Consider the following 22,799-nt stretch of genomic DNA (forward strand, 5'->3'; position numbering starts at 1 on the left):
AGATTATGTCAAGCAAAATATATGGTACAATATTATTTTCGTCCCTGGATTGAATTCATCAACACAAATATTTAAGAGTTATGGATGTGGCGAAAAACAAAAATCCTCTTGGCTGGAATGGTGTGGTTATGGCTAGGGCATTAAAGTTTATCACCAATAATCGATTGCATTGATTTCCATAAGGTTGGTTGGATCAGCTGCTTTATATGAATAGGTATATGACAAGTATGCCAAGGCCTTAAAGGATTAATTTGGGATTAAATGGCGCATTGTCACAGTCAAAATAAAATATGTTCTGAAGTAAGCTGCAGTTTTTTGACAGTTAGCTCATAGACAATTATGTCAAAAACCTAAAAAAACTTGTTTAATTTGACTATGACTATGCGATAATAAGTTAAGCTGACTTTTCTAATGGGTACGATACAAGGTGGTATCGAAACAACACTTATAGTGACCGACCCAGTCTAATGCATAAAGATGCCAGGCCAGACCCAGGCCCATAAATGTAGTAAAAAATCAAGATCCTTTTGCTTTATGTGTTAATATTTTCTGCTATGACCATTTTTTACTTGTACTTACGGTACGTGTGGTAAAAATTCCAGTGTAATAATTTTGTAATACATTTCAATGCTCCAGCTTTTTATCGAAAGTGTCTTCTTGGAAATTGCGAATAAAATAGACGCTAGTAGGTTGAAATTTTGTAGAGATAGGAAGGATCTTGTTGCAGTTGCAATTTTTTGCTCCGCTTAATCAGCACTTTTACTCGAAATTGTCATCTGCTTTATCTAACGGCAGTTTTCATTACCGTTTACCGTTCCAACATCTGAGTGGCATATCACCCAATTTTTCGGCTGCCATTTCGAAACGGCGCTATTTTAGGATTTTTTTGAAGAAACCTCTGCCTCAGATAAAAAAAAAAAAAAAAAAACGCACATGTCTCACATGCCATTTTCAAAACAGATTCGATTCCAAACAAGTTCTGATATATGTACATAAGGCGCTTTTCGTAAGTTTGATGAGATAGGCCGTTTTCGAAACCGCATCCGAGATATATTAATATTTCACTCAGCAGTCGTTTTTGTTTCTAAATATCCAGCCAAAAACAGCAAGTTACCATAACAAAAAAAAATCTCATCGTTAAAAATAACAAACATTTTTGAGTTTTACAAAACAAGGTCTACAATTCTGAAAGATTTTTGCAATACCAATATATTTTGGTCCAGTATTGTGTTATACGATCACTTGTCGAAAAGCAGTTTCACTCAGATGATAAATATGTAACTTTCAAAAAATTCGTAAAAATGATAATAAGTTGTGGACCTATTGACGAGTACTGGTAGCCACCATTTCACATATTTCACTTTCACATAATTTGCAAAAAATCAGACCAAAACGTCGAACCTGGACGTTTAATTCTCATTCACAAGTATTTCACCGGCAGCAAATGACACTGGAATTGTTGCACAGTGTTATTCATGCTCTAACTGGAGTTCGCTTCGACTTTTGTCAAACAAATCTAACATTTTAAAATACGTTTTTCATCATTTCCTTATATAAACTTAATTTTACCTTAAACAAAACTAAGATAATTAGAGTATTCACGTCCGCTCGTTATCAGCCTATCTACCTAAAATTTATTTGCCTTCTGTATATTTTGTTCTTGTAAATTATGTTCAAAATATATCCACATAAGCAGATAAACTGATAATCAGAGTCACGTGAATACTCTTTCTTTTTGTTGTTGTGTGAAATTTTGTTTGTGATTGCGTTATCTCTCCTTCTCCTAAATTCAACTTTTATTCAATTTGTAAGCGCTGAAATTTTGTTTTTATTGACTTTTTCTTTTGTAAATGTATGTATGTAGGCATACTTTATGTATGTACATGTATTTAAAATATAAAAATCGTTGCATTTCTGCAGTTTTCCTCCTTTTATTTTTGTATATAAATAATAAAATTTTTTTTTTGGCTTTTAAATTTTGGTTCAAATTTTTATGCAATTTCCACTGACTGAATTGCCTGAATAATGTTTACTTTTTTATTAAAAATATTTTGACGTTGTTCAAATACATTTTCGTGTTAATTATGTACTACTTCCCTAGGGTTTGCTATTTATCTCTTTCTTGTTAAAGTTTGATTTTATTAAAATTAAAAGGCAGTTTTGCCCACTGTAATTTAATGATCTTGTTATTATTGTTATGTTTTACTTTCTTTACAATCATCGTTTACATCTTTTTGTGACTCTATTAACTAGAATGTGCTCTCATTATAATACATCCATATATTATTTGACTTATTTTTATTCTCTATTTTAGTCATGTGGAAGTCATTTGTGCCCCTACAGTGTGCTTAAAGCTTTGCATCTACATAAATTTATTTTCTTATATAATTCTATGACATCTGGCTGATTAGCTTTCCTACTAATACAATTATGACTATAGTTATTCTCTACATTTGCATACATATGGACGCGTACATATGTATGTATGTATGTATGTTTGAATTTTCGTTGACTGGCGCTTTTTGAACATGCATTAAGTTGTATACTCTGCCTCGCACCATGGTTTCCTTCGGTTTATGTTCCAATCATTAACGGTAATGCCATCGTTGACTCAAACAAGTTTAAAACCTATTATTCAATAAATATTAAAACGTTTGCCCTTGTTGGCGTTTCCTAAGAAACAAATCAAACATCCGTTTCGTTGCAGGTGGATAATTGTTGCGCATTGTTGTGCTGGGCTTGTTGTTGCTGCTTTTGACAAGTACTATCTGTTACATTATCTTCATATGGCTGTGTTGTCTTCGTTTCTGCTCCAATGCTTTTCGTACTTTCATCAACTGCATGATATTTGGTTTGGCCGAATTGCCCACCACTGTGTGGCGATGCGACTGCGGTCGCTGCATTTCTCACTGATGACGCATTGACAGCCAAATTGCGTAGCTGTTGGGGATTAGCTGCAGCAGGCGGAGTCTGCAGCTGAGTCCAGTTAATGCTGCTCTGTGATGTAATATTGCGAGTTTTGAGTAGTGGCGGGTTTTTGGTGGAAGTTGAAAATGCCATGCCACGTCTAAGTGGAACTCTGTCAATAAAAAGGGTTAAATACAAATTAAAATATTTATTGAAAAACTTTTCGATGGTTATACATGAATTATGTTTTGCTCGATTTTTCGATTTTGGTTTTTAACTATGTATGTCAGTTATATTGCTTAGTTATCAATAACAAATAATACAATCTTTTCGAACTTATTCAGTTTTCTTAATAATGTGCAAAAGTAAGCTAGATCTTTTAAAGGTCCGTTTAGTTCGTTATAGAATAATAAATTAATATTGCTTAAATGATACAGAAATATGTTTTCGTTAAGAATAAGCGAAAAATATATTTTGTTTTAAATTATTGTTCTGATAATCAATCAAATTTTTTATCTGGTTCTACAGTGTTTAGCCAAATTAATTTAACCAAGTTGCGAAAACATGAGCCATTTCTAAAAATAATTTTTAGATCTCGTGGTAGCCCTGAAAGTTTAAAGAAAATTTGATTGAATAGTTATCAGAACAAAAATCTGAGTTCACTTTCAGTCCCAATTTCTGATTGTGACAAAATATATATTTTTTCTCTCCCATGACAATTTCTGACGTCCGAGTAGACACGAAACATAAGGCGTTTATTTATTATTATAAAATATTAGACCTTTACTTTCATTTCAGCTTAAGCGGCCTCAGTGGCAGGGTTAAACTCGAGTATATTTTAACTTTAGTTCAAACTCGCACTGCAGAACCCTTAAAAATCAAATTAATACAGCTTCAAGTCCATGTGTCTAATTAATTAAATACAAACTTTTGTGCAAACTCACCTTGTTGGACTTGGTGGTGGATATGAAATTCCTCGATGACTAGGTGATAGCAGTACATTGCCCGAATGGGTTGTTGTTGTGCCAGGCACGAGCAGCGTATTATTACTATAAGTATAATATAAATTACTGCAGTGGATAAAGCCAATTCCAAAAAAACCCGTTTGAACATTGGACATTGTGCGGGGTTACGGAGATAAGCCATGTGGTCAAAAAGATTAAAAATACATCAAAGCAAATAAAAATAAAATAAATAACGAGAAATAAAGTTATACGAAAATTTAAGATCTATTATGCAGTAATTGCCTATCTATGCAATAAAAATGGATGCTGACATTTACAGTAGAAATGGAATACGGGCTTTTACAATGCAAGTCTTACTCAGTTTGTCAGTTAAACTAAGATTGAACTTCTTATGCGGATTTTCAGTAAACTTTAAGCGAAGTTTAAACTGAGCTTAATCGGCTGTCGTGTGAACTGAATTTGATCATAGTAATGCTGAGATAAGCAAAGTTAGAAGAAGGCCCTAAACTGTGACTGAAAAACTGCTCTGTAGTTTAAGTTAAACTGTTTAACAGGAGCTTAAATTTGACCAGAGCTTAAGCAAACTTAGTTTAAACTTAGCTTTATCTACTACTGATAAGCCTGCTTCAGTTTTTAATAATTTCTTGGCCATCATGGTTTGGTAGGTAATGAGCTTGCCTTCCGTACAATATCTCTCGCAAATTATCCATCTATACTAAACCATTATTTATCATCGATGTTGTAGATAGCATATTTAAACAAATAAAGTAAGAATTTGTGTTTTTAAATGAACAAACATGGGTGAGAGCTATGGACAAATTTTGTAAGCCGCAACGCAAAGCAACGAGTCACTTTTTATCTTGTGAACTAATAACTTCATCGTCATCACACTTTAGTAACCGATAATCCACTTGAGAGCCTGGTATTATATAGAAGCAAACGTGAGTGATTGCGAGGCAAAATTGTACTGCATCATATAAAATCTGGTCTTCAGTTTAACTGAGTTATAACTGGCATATAGTTAGTGCAACAAATATTTAATTTTCTATTTTTAAGGCCCGGTTTTTCAGTGCGAGTTTAAGCTACATATCTTAAAGTTGCCACTTTGGCCGCTTAAGCTGAGATGGGCGACAACATTGTATATTATCCAACAAAGTGGTAAGGTTGAACTCTAGTTAACTTTAACTGGAGTTTAAAGTCGCACTAGAAACCCGGGCTTAAATACTATTTATTCTGCAGCTAAACCAATTAGTTGGAAGACACATTTTAGCTAATGTAAGTCCCAAGCCACCTAGTCAGGCAATTGTTTTTTTTTTTCATAACATATAACTTTACAAAAAAAAAAAAAAATGTTTATTGCTGAAACAAGAAATAGTTGACTATTTTACAGGATTCTGGAAAATAACTCACTTTTAGTTAACTACAAATAGTCAGCTACTAACTGGTTGGAAAGTGATGCAAGGTTTCCGAATAAACCAAAGATAAGTAATAACTGACTTTTTTTTAGACCATTGTCATACAAAAGTTGCTAGTTTTCTTCAAAGGAAATAAACAGATAATAGTGTCCATCCTTTTTTATTGAAAACTATCTTTTAGTTAGGTTGAAGCAAGCTTCTTTTCCTGCTGGGTATTTTCAATTTTTTTCTACATACGTATATATGTATATTAACCTGGGTCAATTTGTATGGACGAAAGTTAACCGATATCGCCATCGATTTTTCGATAGGATTTGGGCTCAGGAAAAAAAAATTCCACTACGTATACCCAAAAAAATAATTTTCGATCCTGCGAAATGTTTTTTTTTTATTTTTTTTTTATTTTTAATGTTTTTTCATGACCTAAAAAATTTTCATATGTATACGTTTTTTTTTTTTCAAAAAACTGTTATCGACAACGTTTTTAGCGGATATTTGTGGGTCGGAGGGTATACATGAAAATTTTTTTAGTAGGTCATGACAAAAACCTTAAAAATCAAAAAGAAAAACCAAAAAAAAAAAAAAAAATTCGCAGGCTCGAAAATTATTTTTTTGGGTATGCGTAGTGGAACTTTTCTATCGACCCAGTCTAATGTATATATCTACAAGTCATCAACTGATAATAAAATAACTACTAATTTATCGGGTTATATTAAAAATACCACAACGAATACGACACCTAAGCAAAGCAAAAAACAAAAAAACTAAGGTACATTTATTAAGATTTATCGATAGAGAAAAACTCACGTATGACTATGATTTAAATTAAGATTCGGCAGACTTTGACCCAGGTGATTGAGAGGCTGTACTGAAAGCGTATTCGCTGTGGTGGCATTCACTTTGAGTTTTAGAGGAACCAATACAAGATTTTTACCTGAAAATAGTGGAGGAATCAAGATAAATAGAAAAACCTATGTATGTATAATTCTTTTATTACTTACCCATTGAACCTTCTTCGCTCGAAAGAGAATTGGTCTTTTCAAATTCTACCGATATATTACGCGAATCGTTCCATTCTACCGAACCGCTTTGACTATTATTTGCACTAGTAACATGACTACATATTGATGAGTTCATCGGTGATTTTTTGATACCCAGAGTATCAGTTGTTGTGCCACCCAAACGGAAACAATCCCAATTACCGCCGGCACCCTGCTTCAGTCTTGTGTAGATCATTTTAGCACGCTTCAACGACTCGTACCAATTTTTCGCTTCTGAACATTGTAGAGTGAATGCAGTAATGGCCACTTGAAATTCATTGAGGTAGACACAATTTAAGATATTATTGCTTTGTTGTACGACGAGCCGATCTGTTAAGTACGGTTGTCGTATGACTTTAAGTGAACCGAGACCACGTTTTGCGATTGCCTTACAGACAAGCAGCATATCGGTAAGTAAGAAACAATGCACATCGGATTTGCCGAGATTGTCTTTGTATCTGTGATCGCCCTCCATGAAGAGATGACGCACCTGATGGGCGGGGCAACCCTTCATGGGGGCGCACAAATCAAACATTTGACTATATTGCTTTATAATTTTATCCAGGTATTCGTTGTTTGTATCCTATTTCATCAAAAAATGTAAAGATGTAGGTATCACATATGTTTTTCTTTTTCTTTAATAAATGACAACACTTACCACTACATCGTAGGACTCAATGCGCGCCATGACACCCTTTAGACGTTCATTTTCCTGACGCGTTGTCAAGTGATTATTTACACTAAATACAAAACTCTCTACAGAATGGATCTAAAAAGTAAAAAAAAAAAAAGTATTAAGTATTAGTGCCTCAATCATATATGAACGGATAGCAATAAAGAATCGATTTAAGAGTGAATGAAAGAAAAAATTACAAAACGACTTACAAAAAATCAGTAAAAACGGGAGTACTTATATAACATTCATATAAAGTTTCAATGAGTTGTACCATTTTTATTGAACTTAAATTATGTATTCTTTCTATACATATGTTTAAAAGTTTTTCTTTTATTCACTTTAAATATAAATCCATTTATTATTGCCAGCCGTTCATTTTAAAGATGCCCATACCATTGTATCGATTGCCTCGATCTGTTCCACATCAGATATGTGCTTCTTGATCGCTGTCAACAGCAAACTGTACTTCGTTAAACGTTGCATTGGCCGCACTAAAATATCAGCCAATCGTAGGCGATTGCACATTTTTTGCGACTCACACCATGCTAAATAGGAAGTAAAGAGCGCATTATTGCGATTTAGCTCTTTACAGTAGAACTGACAGGTACTCTGTTCTGCGCAATATTTTTTGTATGGCGCAAATATTGAAGCGAAAGCCACAAAACCCTGATGGAAGAAGTTAATGCGTAGCGGTTCACGAGTGTTCACACTATGCGCCACCATTGGATAGAGAAAAAGTGTCCAGAATTTGAGATTTGCTTCGCAAATGTCTCGAACATTCGAAAATAACCGATGCTGATCGACATCTATAAGCAGTCGTTCTTCCTGAACCGACTCTAAGCAGGCGAGAAAGAGCTGCAAAACAAAAAAACAAGAGCTACATAAATATATTGACAAAAGTATGTAGATGCGTTTAAAGAAAAAAAAAAATAGGGAAAGCCAAAAAAATGTACAGAAGTTCTGCGCAGAGAGATTTGAAACACGGAGGTTTACACATGATGAATTTCATATCAAAACCTATAAAAAAATGCACATTTTGAACCCGACCCCCTCAGATTTTGATGAAATTTTGCATAGGGGTACACTTTACCTATACAAACACCACCTCGTTTTTAGAAATTGCATTTTTGAAAAATTGTGGGCGAGGCAAGGTGTTAAAGTTGTGAAAAATGCGTGAAAAATGTCGATAATAGGTACTTTTGAGCCGTGATAACTACGGAATGGCTCAACCGTTGGAAAGGTATTCAGATCACAGCTCAAAAGTACCTATTACCGACATTTTTCACGCATTGTTCAAAAGTTTGATACCACGCCCACAATTTTCCAAAAATGCAATTTCTAAAAATGTGGTTGCCTTTGTATAGGTAAAGTGTACCAGTATGCAAAATTTCATCAAAATCTGAGCGGATCGGGTTCAATGCATATCGGTTTTGATATGAAATTCATCACATTACAAAAATATGTGTAGAGTACTGCGTGCCCAGTTTTGGGTTATGAAAAACCCAAACAAGCACCATTGTTTTGTGTGTTCTAAACTTGAAACTGAAACTAGGCTTAGCTTGTTACGTCTTCTTAATTTATTTTCGTTTAGCTGTATGCATTAATTTTTTTAGTATAGAAAATATGATTATAAATATGATCTAAATCGTTGCCAGCTTCTGCGTCTACAGAACAAAAGAGCAGCAGTGGCAGCAGCGCTGCATGAAGAACTTGTGCACATCTACATAATTTGGTCTTAAAACACAACTTGCGATGTAAAGAAAGACTCTAATTATGTAGCACGGTTGAAACTAAGACATCAAATCAAATGTTGTATTGAATAACTAAAGAGACACATTTATCATAATAATAAGACATAAAAGACCATGGAGCTTCATTTCGATACCAGAAAACAAATAATATTTAAATTGATTTCAACTTCAAAGTAGCACGGAAAAACTGTTCTCTAAATTTAGACATCTGCCAAGCTTAACTGAACCTTTACTCACATCAGTCACAGTTTGCAGCGCATGTATGTAATACACTTCGGTAGTGACCAGTTCCCAAATGGCAGTCTGTATTCTCGTTTCGTTGTCATTCATGCCGTTACTATCGACAATGTCCTTCCAAGATTTGTGCATATTATCTAAATACTCCAAAGCTGCATCGAAGTCTGGATGATCGAAATTCAGCGAGGCCGTCTTCTGTGGTACACCATTCTTCGTGTAATTGTTCAGCAGCTCACAGAGTTGGCTTTGCTGTGGATTTTTAATACCAAAGAGACCAGACCAGCGTTGTTTTAATTGTTTGCCAGGTACTGCCGCTTCGCTGGTCTCCTCTGTTGAGGCGGAAGAGAGTAAACGTGGTGGGCGTGTGCGTGAGCCCTGATATGGAAATTTTTATATAATATATAATAATATAAACATAATTTAGATGGATTATCTTACAAAAGAAGCAGCCTTTTGTAATGTCTTTCGATTCGCATCACATTCGGTAATAAGCAAATGATGTCCAGCCAAGTTCTCCACATCAGTATTTTCATCCAATGAACTAGCTAACGGTGAGGAGCCTGAAATTAACATTTAAGCAATCATTGTTTAACTGAATTTAAATATATAGACATACCTGCTTCTAAGAAACTATTTGTTGGATTACTATCTGTGACGGCTATTTGTGCGAAGCTCAGATTTCGCCGCTTCAGCGCCTGACTCAGTGCGTTGCTGCGATAAATAAAGAATTAAAACTGTGAAAAAAACTAAGTGCTCGCATTAATCAAGCCAAGAATACTTACTAGAGCGTTACACCTTTGGTTGCGGGTATGAATTCTTCCTCTTGAACACCTTGATCTGTACAAAAGCTCACTGAAAAATATTCTGAGCTTGAGACCTGCAATAAGTTTACAAAACATTTATTATTTTTGTTTAAGGTAAAATTTAGTATGTTTTATCAACAATTATTCTTAAAAATATTCCATACATAGCTGCCAGGCAGCCGAATAAACACGTTAAGTGTAAACTCCAAACCGTCGAGTGGACCAAAAATACTCAAATTTGCGTTCAGAAAGTAAAAAAATAAAACAAAGGGGGAAACTACTCCCATACGAATTTATATAAACATTTGTTATTTTTTGAAACTTCCAGTCAAATTTTTTTCTTATACGTCCAGAACACTTATGATGAATTTCATATCAAAACCGATATGCATTGAACCCGACCCCATCAGATTTTGATGAAATTTTGCGTACAGGTACACTTTACCTAAACAAACAGAACCTCATTTTTAGAAATTGCATTTTTGAAAAATTGTGGGTTTGGCAAGGTGTCAAAGCTGTGAAAAATGCGTGAAAAATGACGGTAATAGGTACCTTTGAGCTGTGTTAACTACGGAATGGCTCAACCGATTTCAAAGATCTTGGTAAAATTGGAAAGGTATTCAGATCGGCTTTCGAAAACATATACTGTAAAGATTTTTATTTCGCTGAAAAACCATTTTTTTTTAAGTTTTTTAAAAACTAAACTTGGAAAAAAATACAAAGATCAAGCATTTAAAAACAAACTAACAAATGCTTTTCAGTGTACAAAAATTTGTCTCAGTGTACGATTTCGATATGCCTTTTTTTATAGGTTTTGATATGAAATTCATCTTATTGAACAATTACTCACAACAACAACAACAGAAATAAAGAATTGAAGCAGTAACAACTATAAGAAGAACAACAAAACATGAAAATGAAAACGAAACCAAAAACCTTCGAGGAAAAATAAATCTATAAGGATGCGGATGTCTTAGAAGAATTAAACAATTTTAACGATTGGTGATAATCAAAACATTATTCAAAAACCTGACATCTATTCCATACGATGTGGTTGTTTATTAATGAAATAGAAGGCAATGAAAAAAAATATACCACAGGAGCCCCACTTCCGGGAGAATAAACTTTGAAGAGATTTACACGTTATAATCGAAACAATTACAGTCTTGCGCTTTGCCACGGTTTTGGTTTAATTATTCTCAAAAACGTTCAAGACAAATTTATAACAAAAAAATATGTAATTGAAGAGTTAGCGCCACTTCGTGAAAAAATATCACCATTGCATCACAATTTTCCTAATCTGAATACACAACAAACAAGCCAAGTTATGAACAAAAAAGATTCCTAGTGAAAACTGAATTGAAAAGCAAAAGTAGGGGGAGAGAAGCAGCAAACAATCTTTACAAGCGTACAAAGAACCTCTAGTTGGTGTCTTAATTTGTTGATGAAAGCCCAGGAAAAAAAGTTTATTCATTAGCTTGACAACCTTGGAAGAATCTATTGAAAACGGCGCAAGTTTAAGCATTTTACGTTGCATACTTAAGGGCGCTTTGCAGTGAAATAAATAATTTGCTTCACACTAATTAGCATAAGGTGGAAAGTAATAGCTAAGCGAAACTGAATTAAAGCTGCAGTCGACGGCAGCTGGTTTTAATGAACTTTGTGTGTGTTGGTGTTGTCAGGTCATGTCGTTTTTTATTGATGCAGATGAAAATTCTTGGACTTTATTTATACCTGATTTGTTTGATTTGTTTGATTTTATTGGTGTTTGGCAAGCAAACTATTTATCCAGGGAATTCTAATGTCGCCTCACTGCATTAGTGCACTGGGTTCCACTCAGTATAAGAGCTTTGATATAATTTCAGCACTCAGGCCTCGTTCACAATCTTTGCAGCGTAGCGATCACAAACAGAAACATAACATCACTAGGCTGTTAGTAAATAATCACGCAACAACAAAAACATTGAAGCGAGACACACTGGTGTACATGAACACATCAATCATCATTTACACACACAAATATAGAAGGCAATGAAGAGATATCACTCGCACACACATGTGGTCATCAGCCGAAGTAGTTGCTCACACATACACACGCATATATGTAGCTCAATTACCAAGCAGGAGATACAGAAGTTCTAGAAGGCGAAACGTCTAGACTTTAGTAGAAATATGCGAATGAAGCAACGGAGAGTATAAAACCGGCGCAAGCTGAGTAGTCAATAATCAGTTTTGATTTATACGCGCTATTGGTTGTGAAGAATAATTGTGAAATACTACTCTCAAAGTAATCTAAATAAAGACCAGTTTGCAATACTAAATATTGCAGTGATTTATTCTACAATTTAGCGATTCGAACGTTTGCAGAAGGTGTACAATAACCAGGATTTCCCTAAATTCGCTACAATATTATATATCATTCGGCTGCAATATGACTTTCCGAGTTCATGTTCATGCTAAGACGTCTTATATGTAAGCTCTGTATGCTTGAACTGGAATTTATTCCATATCGAATCTACTACGAATGCTGCAAACTTTTTATGTCGAAAGTCCCGATTGCTAATTACATTGGATACCATAAGATTTTTTCGTTATTCAAAATATATTTATAGTGGGATATTTTTTTTTAAATGGGAACTATAAAAAATGGATACTAAATCACTGAATTCAATACTATTGCAAAATAACGTTGAGCAACACCATCAACTCAGTCAGAATTAGAAAGGACCACTCCGAGCCGTTCGAAACTAAACGAAATTTCAGATAGGGTGACCCCCTATCGTGCGATTTCTTTAATTTGATGCTGGGGAAAATAATACCAGCTGCAGAGCTTAATTGTTCTGAAACAATATTCTTTAAAAGCGACAATTACTGGCGTATGCTGATGACATTAATGGAAGCAGAGGAATAGGGCAGCCCCCACTCCGCTGGATGGATCGATGAAAACGATTTCAGTTCCATTGGTGTGAGAAATTGGCGCCTGTTAACCGAGAAAAAATGCGATTAGCACGCATTGTTGGACGGCCATAGCCGTTCTAACGGTTAAGCGCCAACTAAGTACGAATTAGCGACAAATACCTAGTAATCGTTAGATCCATAACCTATTATATTTTTTTGAAATAGTTTGACAGTTGCATAATTATCGTTTAAGTGAAAATAGTTTTTAATCGCTGATCGTAAAAGGTAATACGGGTACATAATGGTAATTTGTTACAGACTCTGGAAAAAAATCGTAGAAAGCATTGAGATTGTTCTAAGTCTTACAACAACCGTATGAATGAAATAAAAGAAGTAAAACAAAATATATTCATTTGGTATTTCGTTTGGTTGCATTCCACCACACTAACACAACACCCAACTCACCTCACTGCGTGTTAGCAGTGGCTTTTTGCGTTGTTGTAAATATGACGTTTTTTTCCTTATTGTTGACGCTGTTGACGACAAATTGTCCGTTGTCGTTGTAAATGTTGTTGCTGTTGTCACTATACCGTGGCTAATAGTACTCGCACCCGCTGGTAATCCAGACAGATTCGACACATTTGCAGTTTGTTGCAACTGTTGTTGTTGCTGTGTGGATATTGTCGCGTTGGTCATGGATGTTTTAGCTTCGTCATTGTTCGTGTTCTGAAATTGATGCGATTGCATTGTGATATAAGTTGTTGAATTTATGGCCATGTCTACTTATTATGCTGGCTGGCACTTCTTTCTATTCAAACAACAACATTTATCCGCTACAACGGAGATTGATATGCAATGAATTTATGTTGTGCTAATGCAGTGATTGGCATAGCAAGGATCGTGTGTGGAAAAATGTTGATGACATTATTGATGATGAAAGCGTTTTTGTTTTGGTTTCAGTGTTGAGTATAAATTGGGGTTCACACTTTTCAATTTCAAATGAACGTTAATTGTGTGCTATGACTGTGGAGTTTGACTTTACTGTAACTATGTAGTTGTTGTTGTTTGAGAGTACCTATTCTATATTTAAATATTCTGGGCGATATCGAGAAAAAAAGTTACGTGGTGAGTTGGGTGTAAATGTCAATCTCGAGTGCACTCAAAGTGAGTTTAAAAGTAGATGAAATCAAAATGAAAGGTGGTGCATACCTAATAGACGTTTACGCCGATCACTTTATCGGCGGCGGCGGCGTAGGCTCTATTATATACCGGCGGCGGCGGCGTAGGCGGCGCGCCGGCGTACGCCGGTGTTCTTACTTTAAAAGCTTGATTTTTCTATTAAAAAAAATTATATTTAGGAAAGGTTTTGTTTAATGTATTTAAGGAAATCAACGTGTTGGCCATTTCGGAAAGATCCGGGGTTTTTGCATTAAAATCTCGCAGACCGTTCAAACATTTTCAGGAGTAGCTCCTTGCGAAGGGATTGTTCCTCGTTCGCATGCTCCAGAGAGGCTTCGAACCTAACCCCGGTCTTTGGAATTGGTACTGCTGCGTCTGCTGAAAAGAAATAGAAATACATAAAATAGTCACACTTTTGCCTGTATATCTCGTGCAAAGCGTAGTTTCACCTAGGGTTAACTCCTAATAATCGTCGCGAACACAATTTCTTTAAATCCTTTGTCGCTCCTTGGCGGTCATACATAGAGGCGACTTAGGGTTGCTATGAATGGTCTATTAATACTCATGACTATCGTGGCACAGGGCGTCGCCAGTTTTTTCGGCTGTTTTTAGGAGCTACAATTTCCGATGTACGAACAGTAGGAATGCCTACCACCAGTCGCTATCACGTCTCCTGAGCCTCACACCATATGCCAGTACAGAAGCTATAGGACTGCGACTTCGAACTCATACCTTCGTCGACTTTTTTTCCTATAAGCTCTAGGTGTAGCTCCGAAGACTTTCCAACGGATGCTTTTGTCGCGCTATGCTGCCGAGCTACACCTTGAAACGCTAGGGAGTGACTATTCGGCCAAAGATGCCGCCCTCGAAATCATAAGCAGTCTAAGTGGATGTCATTGCGACATGGGTGAAAATCGTATAATCCTCGGCGCATCTACATAATTAAAATTTTACAAGGACCCTGGATAAAATTTTTCAAATGTAGACCAAAGATTGCAGACGTTTGTGTTCACAACATTGATTTCAATAGTCTTCGTTAAATCAAATTTAGAATGAAAGTCGACGGATTTTAAGTTGAAAGTTGTTAACTACTGTAATTTTATGTGAATTCATTGCTCATTATTAATTTTTTGAAAAAAAATATGCAAAGTGATCATAAAAATTTATTATATAACTTTTCTTTTAGTGCTTTGGTTTAATAACTTGGTGAATTGGGCGATGCAAAGTCCGTGTTAAGCTGACATCGAAAGCGCCTGTTTTTTTAAATAACTTTTGAACAGTTAGAAAGAGTTAAATTTCGCAATTAGTTTCTTATAACTGGCACTGATGCGCATGCGTTGATACCACTTTCGACCATATCCGACCAATTTTCGACATGAACAATAAATGGCCTAAACAGTCTTAAACGAGTAGAAAATATAGTAACGCGCCGGACGCCGCGCCGCCACGCCGATATTTTTCACATTCGGCGGCGGCGTGCGAAAAACGACCAAAATCGGCGGCGGCGGCGGCGTATATCTCTAATACCTAAGAAATAAAAACATAAAGTTTTTAGGACAATTCGTAAATTTAATGAGTTTGAGACGTATTCACAATAATTTCTCTTATTAAATTATTATTTTAGGAAGAACATAATGTTACGTGGCATAGAAATACTTTAATAGTTTCACAAGGATGTTATTTAAACTAAAGACATTTTTCTCCCAAGGAAATTGAAGTGGAAATACTTTTTTTAAGCACTCTAATGTGTATCCTTAAGCAAGTATGCCCTACACAGAGCTATGTATTTAGGTATATGCATACATATGCACATCAAAACCAATTTCCACAGAATCCATTGTCACTTGACAGCTGCCAAGTACTGCTACATCGACTATTATCAATGCGAAACGTCTGCCTGGTGGCGAAAAACTCTACACGAATCCTAGATTAATTAGGAATACTGCATGATACACTGAAACATTCAATCCGATAAGCCATACCATACCATATAGGTGAACCATTTTAGTGAAGTATATATACATATACATACATAAATGTACATTCAAGAACGAAGAATCACTAAAGATTTTATGGAAGCAAAAATTCTCAGTTTTAGAGTTAGCAGACAAGTTTTTCAGAAAGACTTTGAATATGACGAAACCTCAAGCTATCTTCTGCTTTATACTAAAATAAAGGCATTTTAAAACACTCGTACATCTAATGGATAATCATTAAATCTCTTGGTAATGTACGCCTGCAAGACACACGATTTTTCTAATTGAATTAATAAAATAATGTTCCGTATGGTCATGACTGATTGTATTATGAAAAGTTGTTTGTGTGTGCGTGTCGCTAGCGATTATCTGCCATGCTGTATGTACATCTGAAGAAGATGATGATGACGTATCTGCTAAGAGTTTATTTTTATAATAAAAAGTATATTGAATCATTAAATAACTATTTGGCAAAGTAGCCTATTTTTGATGTTACGAATGCCATGCGGGAGAATTATTTGATTTGATTAAATTACACAGAATCATTAAAAGAATTCCATCAAAGTTGCTATGTTCATATTTACTAATTTACCTACATACATACATATATATTTATACGTACATATATATCACATGCTTTACAAAAAACTGATATATTGCACAATTTTAATTTTTTGAGATATTAAGATATATTTAACTGACTGACGACATTATCTTCAGGTTCATTTGATAAAAATAACAGAAATATATGTATTTGCTTCTTTATTTTATAATTAACTTGAAGACCTGGCACAACTTTGTCCTGCCCTAAATTTGGCCTATCTGCATACAATAAGCTTTTTCCGTCTGACTCTGCCCTCCCCCCTCTTCACTTTTTCCCAATCCTTTTATTCACTCCTCCCTCCGTCTTTTTCGCTTCATCTATCTTCATCTTCGTCTCACTCTATCTCTTTCTCAATCTCCTTCTCTCTTTTCTCTTCTCTCAATTTCTTCTCATGCTTACCCTCTACACAACTAAAGACTCTCCTTAATTAAAAAAATGTCACAGTACCTCAAAATCGCGGGCCCACCCCCAGAAAATATGAGTGCCACTGGGTACACGTAACATTTTATTATTACGTATAAACAAATAAAAAAATTTGCAATAAAATAATACTTCGACTATAAACTGAGATATAACCTATCCTATCTCTCAATTTAGATCAAACTACACACGGATTGCAAAACAAATTCAAAATCAGTTCAGTAGTTTAGGAGTCCATCGCGGCCAAAAATGTTGTGACACGTGTTTTTTATATATTAACCCTTTCGGTACGGCTGGTACCTATGTGTACCACCAAAGTTTAAACATCTCTAAAATGTTTAATTTTCATTCAATTGGATTTAGAAATGTACCACACTGTCTGTTGATACTTTCGCAATTCGTACGTGCCTTAAGAGTACAGTTTTACGTTCCCGTTATTCTCAGATTTGTGTTTTTTCTGTTGAGAGTGGTCGAAAAGTGCAGCACGTGGACGTTTTTTGAAGGATTCCTTTACATTTATAGTGATTTATTGGCAGATAACATATTTTAGGGAACTAACGTTAATACAACATATCTCAAGTAAAACCGGTAAGAAAATGCCATTAAAAGTAGATTTTTAGTGGAAATTCAACAGATGGTACATATGTGTACCAGTAGTCTTTTTCAGTGGTACATATTAGTACCAATAGTCCATTGAATGCATCTTATTTTTTAATTGACTCCACACAGGATTTGGTGAGTATCATGAATGCGGAGGATATACGTAAGTTGTTGGAGGAGGAAGCTACAAGTTCCAGCGATTTGGAAGACTTTTCTTGTGGAAGCTCCGATAACTTTGTTCCAAGCGAGAATTATAAGTCAAGCTCTTCCAGTGTGGAAGACTTAAATGATGACAACATAATCGAGAATATAGGGGACATAAATGACCTCGATACAAACACACTGGACTCTGACCAACAAAACAATGCACATTTTGACTGGAACTCTCCGGAACATTTTCTTCCTAAGCGAACTGCAAGCACTTCACGTAATTGCAAAATTTCATCAGATATTCCTCGCACAGCAAGTATTGGAGAGATTTTCCAAAAACTTATTCCGAAATCGGTTTATTATTACATAGCTCAGTGCACGAATGAGCGTATACAGATATTAGAAAGTGAGCAATCAGCAAGAAAAAAACAAAAACTGACTAGAACTGATGCTGGCGAAATAAAAGTAATTGTGGGGTGCATGTTCATTATGTGCTACAATCGACTTCCATGCGTGAAAGATTATTGGTCGCTTCATAAATCTCTTGGTAACAAATCTATTCAAGATGCAATGGCTAGGGATCGATTCTTATTTATCGCTTCTAAGATGTACTTCACAAGCCCGGAAAAACCATTAGACTGTAGTAAGACTTATTAACTAGATGATTTGGTCGAATGTCTGAAAAAAACTTTCCAAAAGTGTAGACAAGACAGCAGTTTCCAAAGTATAGACGAGTCGATGACGAAATTCAAGGGCCGCAGTTCGTTAAAGCAATACATGCCCCTAAAACCGGTAAAAAGAGGTATAAAAATGTGGCTTCGGTGTAACGCTGTAACAGGTTATGCATACGATTTCAATATTTATTGTGGAAAAGACCTTGAAGAATGCTCGGGAACCCTTGGAGAAAGGGTAGTAAATAAACTCGTCAGTTCAATCTCAGAAAACGATGTTACTTTGTGTTTCGATCGCTTTTTTACATCAGTTAATCTGTTAAATACTTTACCTTATGCAGCCGTTGGCACTATAATGCGTAACAGGAAGAACGTTCCCGAGTTTGCGAGTAAGAAACTTCAGCGAGGAGAGGCAGAATTCAAAAGTACATCGTCTGGTCTTTTATGCGTAAAATGGCAAGACACGAAGGAGGTTTTGGTAATAAGTAATTGCCATGAACCAGGCATGACATTTATTACAAAAACATTAAAAACAGAGGAAAAAATCCAAGTGCCATGTCCAAACGTAATTCAGTTTTACCGTCAAGTTATGGGAGGTGTTGATTTAGCCGATCAAATGAGTGGACTGTACGAGTATGATCGGAAGTCGGATAAATGGTGGAAGAAGGTTTTTTACCGCTTTCTTATGATGGCAGCCGTAAACGCTTGGATCATTTATAATGAACTTAGAAGAGGAAAAATGCCTTTCAAATCATTTTTGGTGACCTTGGCAGAGGCACTCATAGAAGAAGGCTCCAAAGTCACAGCTGTTGCCAGATCGGTACGCCCAGGACCAGTACGTCGCGTTACAGGACACAAACATCTACCTATTGAATGTGAAACTCGACGCCGTTGTACTAGTTGCAGCAAACAAAAAAAGCAAACACGGACAAAAACAATATGTAAGGAGTGCCAAGTTCCTTTGTGTAAGCTTTGCTTTGCATCATTTCACACATAATTTTTGAAATTAGTATAATAATTTGAATTGAAATTTATTTATTTGATTACCAATTGTTTGGATCTCTGTAAAATTGCAAAATTTGTGATTTATTTACATGTAAAAAATATGAATTTTTTCGTTATATTCTTGTAAGAGAAAATATGGTTTAGTATGTTTTGTAGGACGGTTGGTACGCATATGTACCACATAACATCCCGGATGGTACAATGGTTTACCACCACCCCCCGAGTCAGCCTCTTATCTCACGCCCCCTTTGACACCGCAGAAACTTTATTTGGTGACCGAACAACTGTTGCTTTGCATTTAACGAAATATTCCACTGCGCGTAGAGTTCCGTCCCGAAAGGGTTAAGATAATTAAAAATAAAATGAATCAACACAAAATAAATTTGTATTTCATAAAAAAGGTTAATTTTTGTTCCATATATAAATTTACTATGAAAGTTGTATTTGGCTGAATAATTTTTCTATAGTAAAGGGAATGAACTTTCAAATGAAAAATGAAAGGCAAAAATACAGGAAATTCTTTAAAATTATAACAAGATATTTTTTATCAAAATATTCACCTAGTAATTGGAGTTTGCCCTGCAACCTTTCATATTGGCGTTACTTATAGAAATTTTACGGAAAACTTAACTATCTAAAATGTCAAAACTTTAATTTCATTTTCCCAAAAAAATATAATTTTGCGCTACGTCTGTTTACAATAAAGCATGCGATGTATACACACAGCAACGAGCAGAAAAATAGCATTGGAAATTTTTATTAAATTTCGTCAATTATATAATTCTTTTTTTAATTGCGAGCTTTAAGAAAAAACTTCTACACATTTTGTAACTGAAGATATGTAAACCAATCTCAAAAATGTTTTCGAAAAATTCGAAATTTCGAGAAAATACTTTATTTGGAGTTCATTGAATTCTTTGGAGTTTGGAATATTTTGGAGTTTGGAATTTTTTGAAATCAATCAAGCCTCTCAAAATTTGAGTTGACTTTTCACAAAGTTTTCCGATTTCTTCACATATAAAAAAAAAATATCGAAAACACACTTCAGAAAAAAAAACTGTCCAAAATCAAAGCAAATTTTAAGATACCTAAACCTAGTGGTGGCAGCCGTGTTGTAGTCGTAGCGTGCTGCACCTACCACGCCGAAGATCTTGGGTTCACGCACCGGGCAAAGTACCAGACAAATTTTATAAAAATTTTTTTGTATTAGGAGAAAGTTTTCCTAAGCGAAGTCCCCCTTTGTTAGTGATTTGCAAGCATGCCATGAAAAGCTGCTCAGTGCATACTCATCTCAGCAGATGCCGTTTGGAGTAGGCGTTAAACATGTCCTGTCTGACAATTTGTAGGAAACATTAATAAGGAGCACGACGCAAATTGGAAGAGAAGCCTGGACTAAAATCTTTTCGTAGGCTATCGGGACTTGCATGTTTTTTATTATAGCTTATACTTTGTTATATTAAAATTGATTGGGCTACAAAATCGCACTAAAAAACTTCATATAAAAAGTTCGAAATTTCCACAAAACTTTCTTAAGTTTTCAAACTTTTTTCGAAAACGGTTTCTAGACTAGTTTGCATAGTTTCAGTTACAAAATTGTTAAAAGTTTCCTCCTCAAATATTAAAAATAAAAAAAAAAACGAATTAAATTGACGAAGTATAATAAAAATTTACCACTGCTAAATTTCTGTTCGCAGCTGTATATTATTCTAGCGACTCAAATACAGTCAAACACTCCCTAGGGTGCACTTTTACTGATGTAAAATTAATTCTAGCGCAGCTAAGCGTGCGACAAGCAGGAATTTTCATGCACACATGCATATTTACATACATACATATGCGTTTTTCGACATACTCACCACATTTGGTGTTTTGGTAGTCGGTACGCCTTGTTGACATGCCACCATCGAGTCCAAGCCATCCAAATGTGTTAGACTTTTCGATTTTAACTGCAAAAAAGACGAAGAAGAAAATTAGCCAAATATGTCATAGATCTTTTAAGTACTTTGTAGTAAAGTCATATATGTACGTACGTATATTATAATAATTAAAATAAGCAGTTTTAGTTAAACAAATAAAAATATGTAATTAAAAATTATTGAAACAAAAATATAGAAAACCAACTAAACCAACAATATTGTCTTTGAAATTTAATAAGGAAAACAATTTGAAAATCGGAATAAATTTGCCATTTCTATGGAATGCTCGCAATCACCTAAAAAGGTTACTCATACGCCCTGACAAACGCGTGTAATATAAATAAAATAATTGCCTGACAGTTTTTGTTCAGAGTTTTTGTAAGGACATTTAAACTGCGGAGATAAAGGGTATGAGCTGTGATTATTCTATGCTTGGATAAGAGCAATTTTGTGTTTTGCAATGTGTCCCCACATGACACCAACCATCTCTTCAATTGTAATGTGGAACCAACGCCTCTAACACGCCTCACATTATGGTCCACCCCTGCTAAAACTGCAAGTCTCCTTGGACTCCCGTTAGAGGACATCGATGCCAATTTGTGATCGGTCGCACCTATTGGATGGGGCGAAGCACTGCTACAACAACAACAGCAATTTTGGGTAATTTTCAAATCCGATTTTTTGATGCGATTATGTGCCGAGTTTTTGAATACCAAACGAAAAAAAATTGTGAAAATATATGACTGTGCATCTTCCAATATGTAAATATTCCAGGCACGATTTATATTTCTATGAAAATTTATATTAATGCCATTATGAAGCAGCCTCATACGTCCCTGTTTGGGTTTATTTAACAAAAACAATTTCAGTAAGTAATTCATTCCAAAAAAACAAAAAAAAAAAAAAACCCACAATTTATTTTATCTTTCCTAGCACTCAATATGCAAAATAATTTGTGTAACCATTCCAAAATTTGTAAAAAAAAGATGTAAACTGTAAGCGGCAAAGAAAGCATAACAATCTTCCGTGACCTTGAACTCTGAAGCTCATTATAATTACATAAATAAAACAAAAATGAAAAAAACATCAATATTTTCAAATGTTTTCTTTTTGTTTATGTAAGTTTGTAGATATGTACATATGTATATTTACAATAAATGCTTACAAAATCTCACTGGCGTGATTTCATTCGACATCAGAAAACATTTTGGGTAATTCGCTGTGTTGGCAGCCCAATGTCATTGTTGTGAATGAAAATCGTAGATAGAAAGAATAGCTAAATATGTGTAGGGTGTGAGTAAGTTAAGACCACCCGATGCGATCACACATTGTGAAATGTCTTTGTTTTGAGGTTTCAAACGAAAACTAAATATTTTTTTATACTCAGCTGAGCAGAGCTCACAGAGTATATTAACTTTATTCGCATAACGGCAATCCGTAACGGCATAAACTAATCCAGATAGATATAGACTTCTATATATCAAAATGATCTGGGCGAAAAAAGAAATTTATTTAGCCATGTCCGTCCGTCCGTCCGTAAACACGATAACTTGGGTAAATTTTGAGATATCTTGATGAAATTTGGT

General features: G+C 34.9%; 1 protein-coding gene across 7 annotated transcripts in view; it reads right to left on the reverse strand.

The window, feature by feature from the left end:
• Positions 1 to 1,911: 1,911 nt before the first annotated feature.
• The window catches only part of LOC137252059 (uncharacterized), a 242,864-nt gene continuing 221,976 nt past the window's right edge, over positions 1,912 to 22,799 (reverse strand). For 6 of the 7 annotated variants that reach the window (XM_067787240.1, XM_067787233.1, XM_067787234.1 and 3 more), the window contains 11 exons: positions 21,154 to 21,243; positions 9,774 to 9,868; positions 9,608 to 9,702; positions 9,430 to 9,551; positions 8,992 to 9,366; positions 7,397 to 7,858; positions 6,986 to 7,096; positions 6,289 to 6,910; positions 6,095 to 6,221; positions 3,852 to 3,977; positions 1,912 to 3,079 (listed from right to left, as the gene is read on the reverse strand). In XM_067787240.1, the coding sequence (XP_067643341.1) occupies positions 2,686 to 3,079; positions 3,852 to 3,977; positions 6,095 to 6,221; positions 6,289 to 6,910; positions 6,986 to 7,096; positions 7,397 to 7,858; positions 8,992 to 9,366; positions 9,430 to 9,551; positions 9,608 to 9,702; positions 9,774 to 9,868; positions 21,154 to 21,243 (2,619 nt within the window). In that variant the 3' untranslated portion in view covers positions 1,912 to 2,685. The remainder of the gene's footprint in view (positions 3,080 to 3,851; positions 3,978 to 6,094; positions 6,222 to 6,288; positions 6,911 to 6,985; positions 7,097 to 7,396; positions 7,859 to 8,991; positions 9,367 to 9,429; positions 9,552 to 9,607; positions 9,703 to 9,773; positions 9,869 to 21,153; positions 21,244 to 22,799) is intronic. The other variant, XM_067787238.1, reaches the window with a different exon arrangement.

This window comes from Eurosta solidaginis, chromosome 5 (genome assembly GCF_040869045.1).
Source record: "Eurosta solidaginis isolate ZX-2024a chromosome 5, ASM4086904v1, whole genome shotgun sequence".
In the NCBI taxonomy this organism is placed as follows: domain Eukaryota; kingdom Metazoa; phylum Arthropoda; class Insecta; order Diptera; family Tephritidae; genus Eurosta; species Eurosta solidaginis.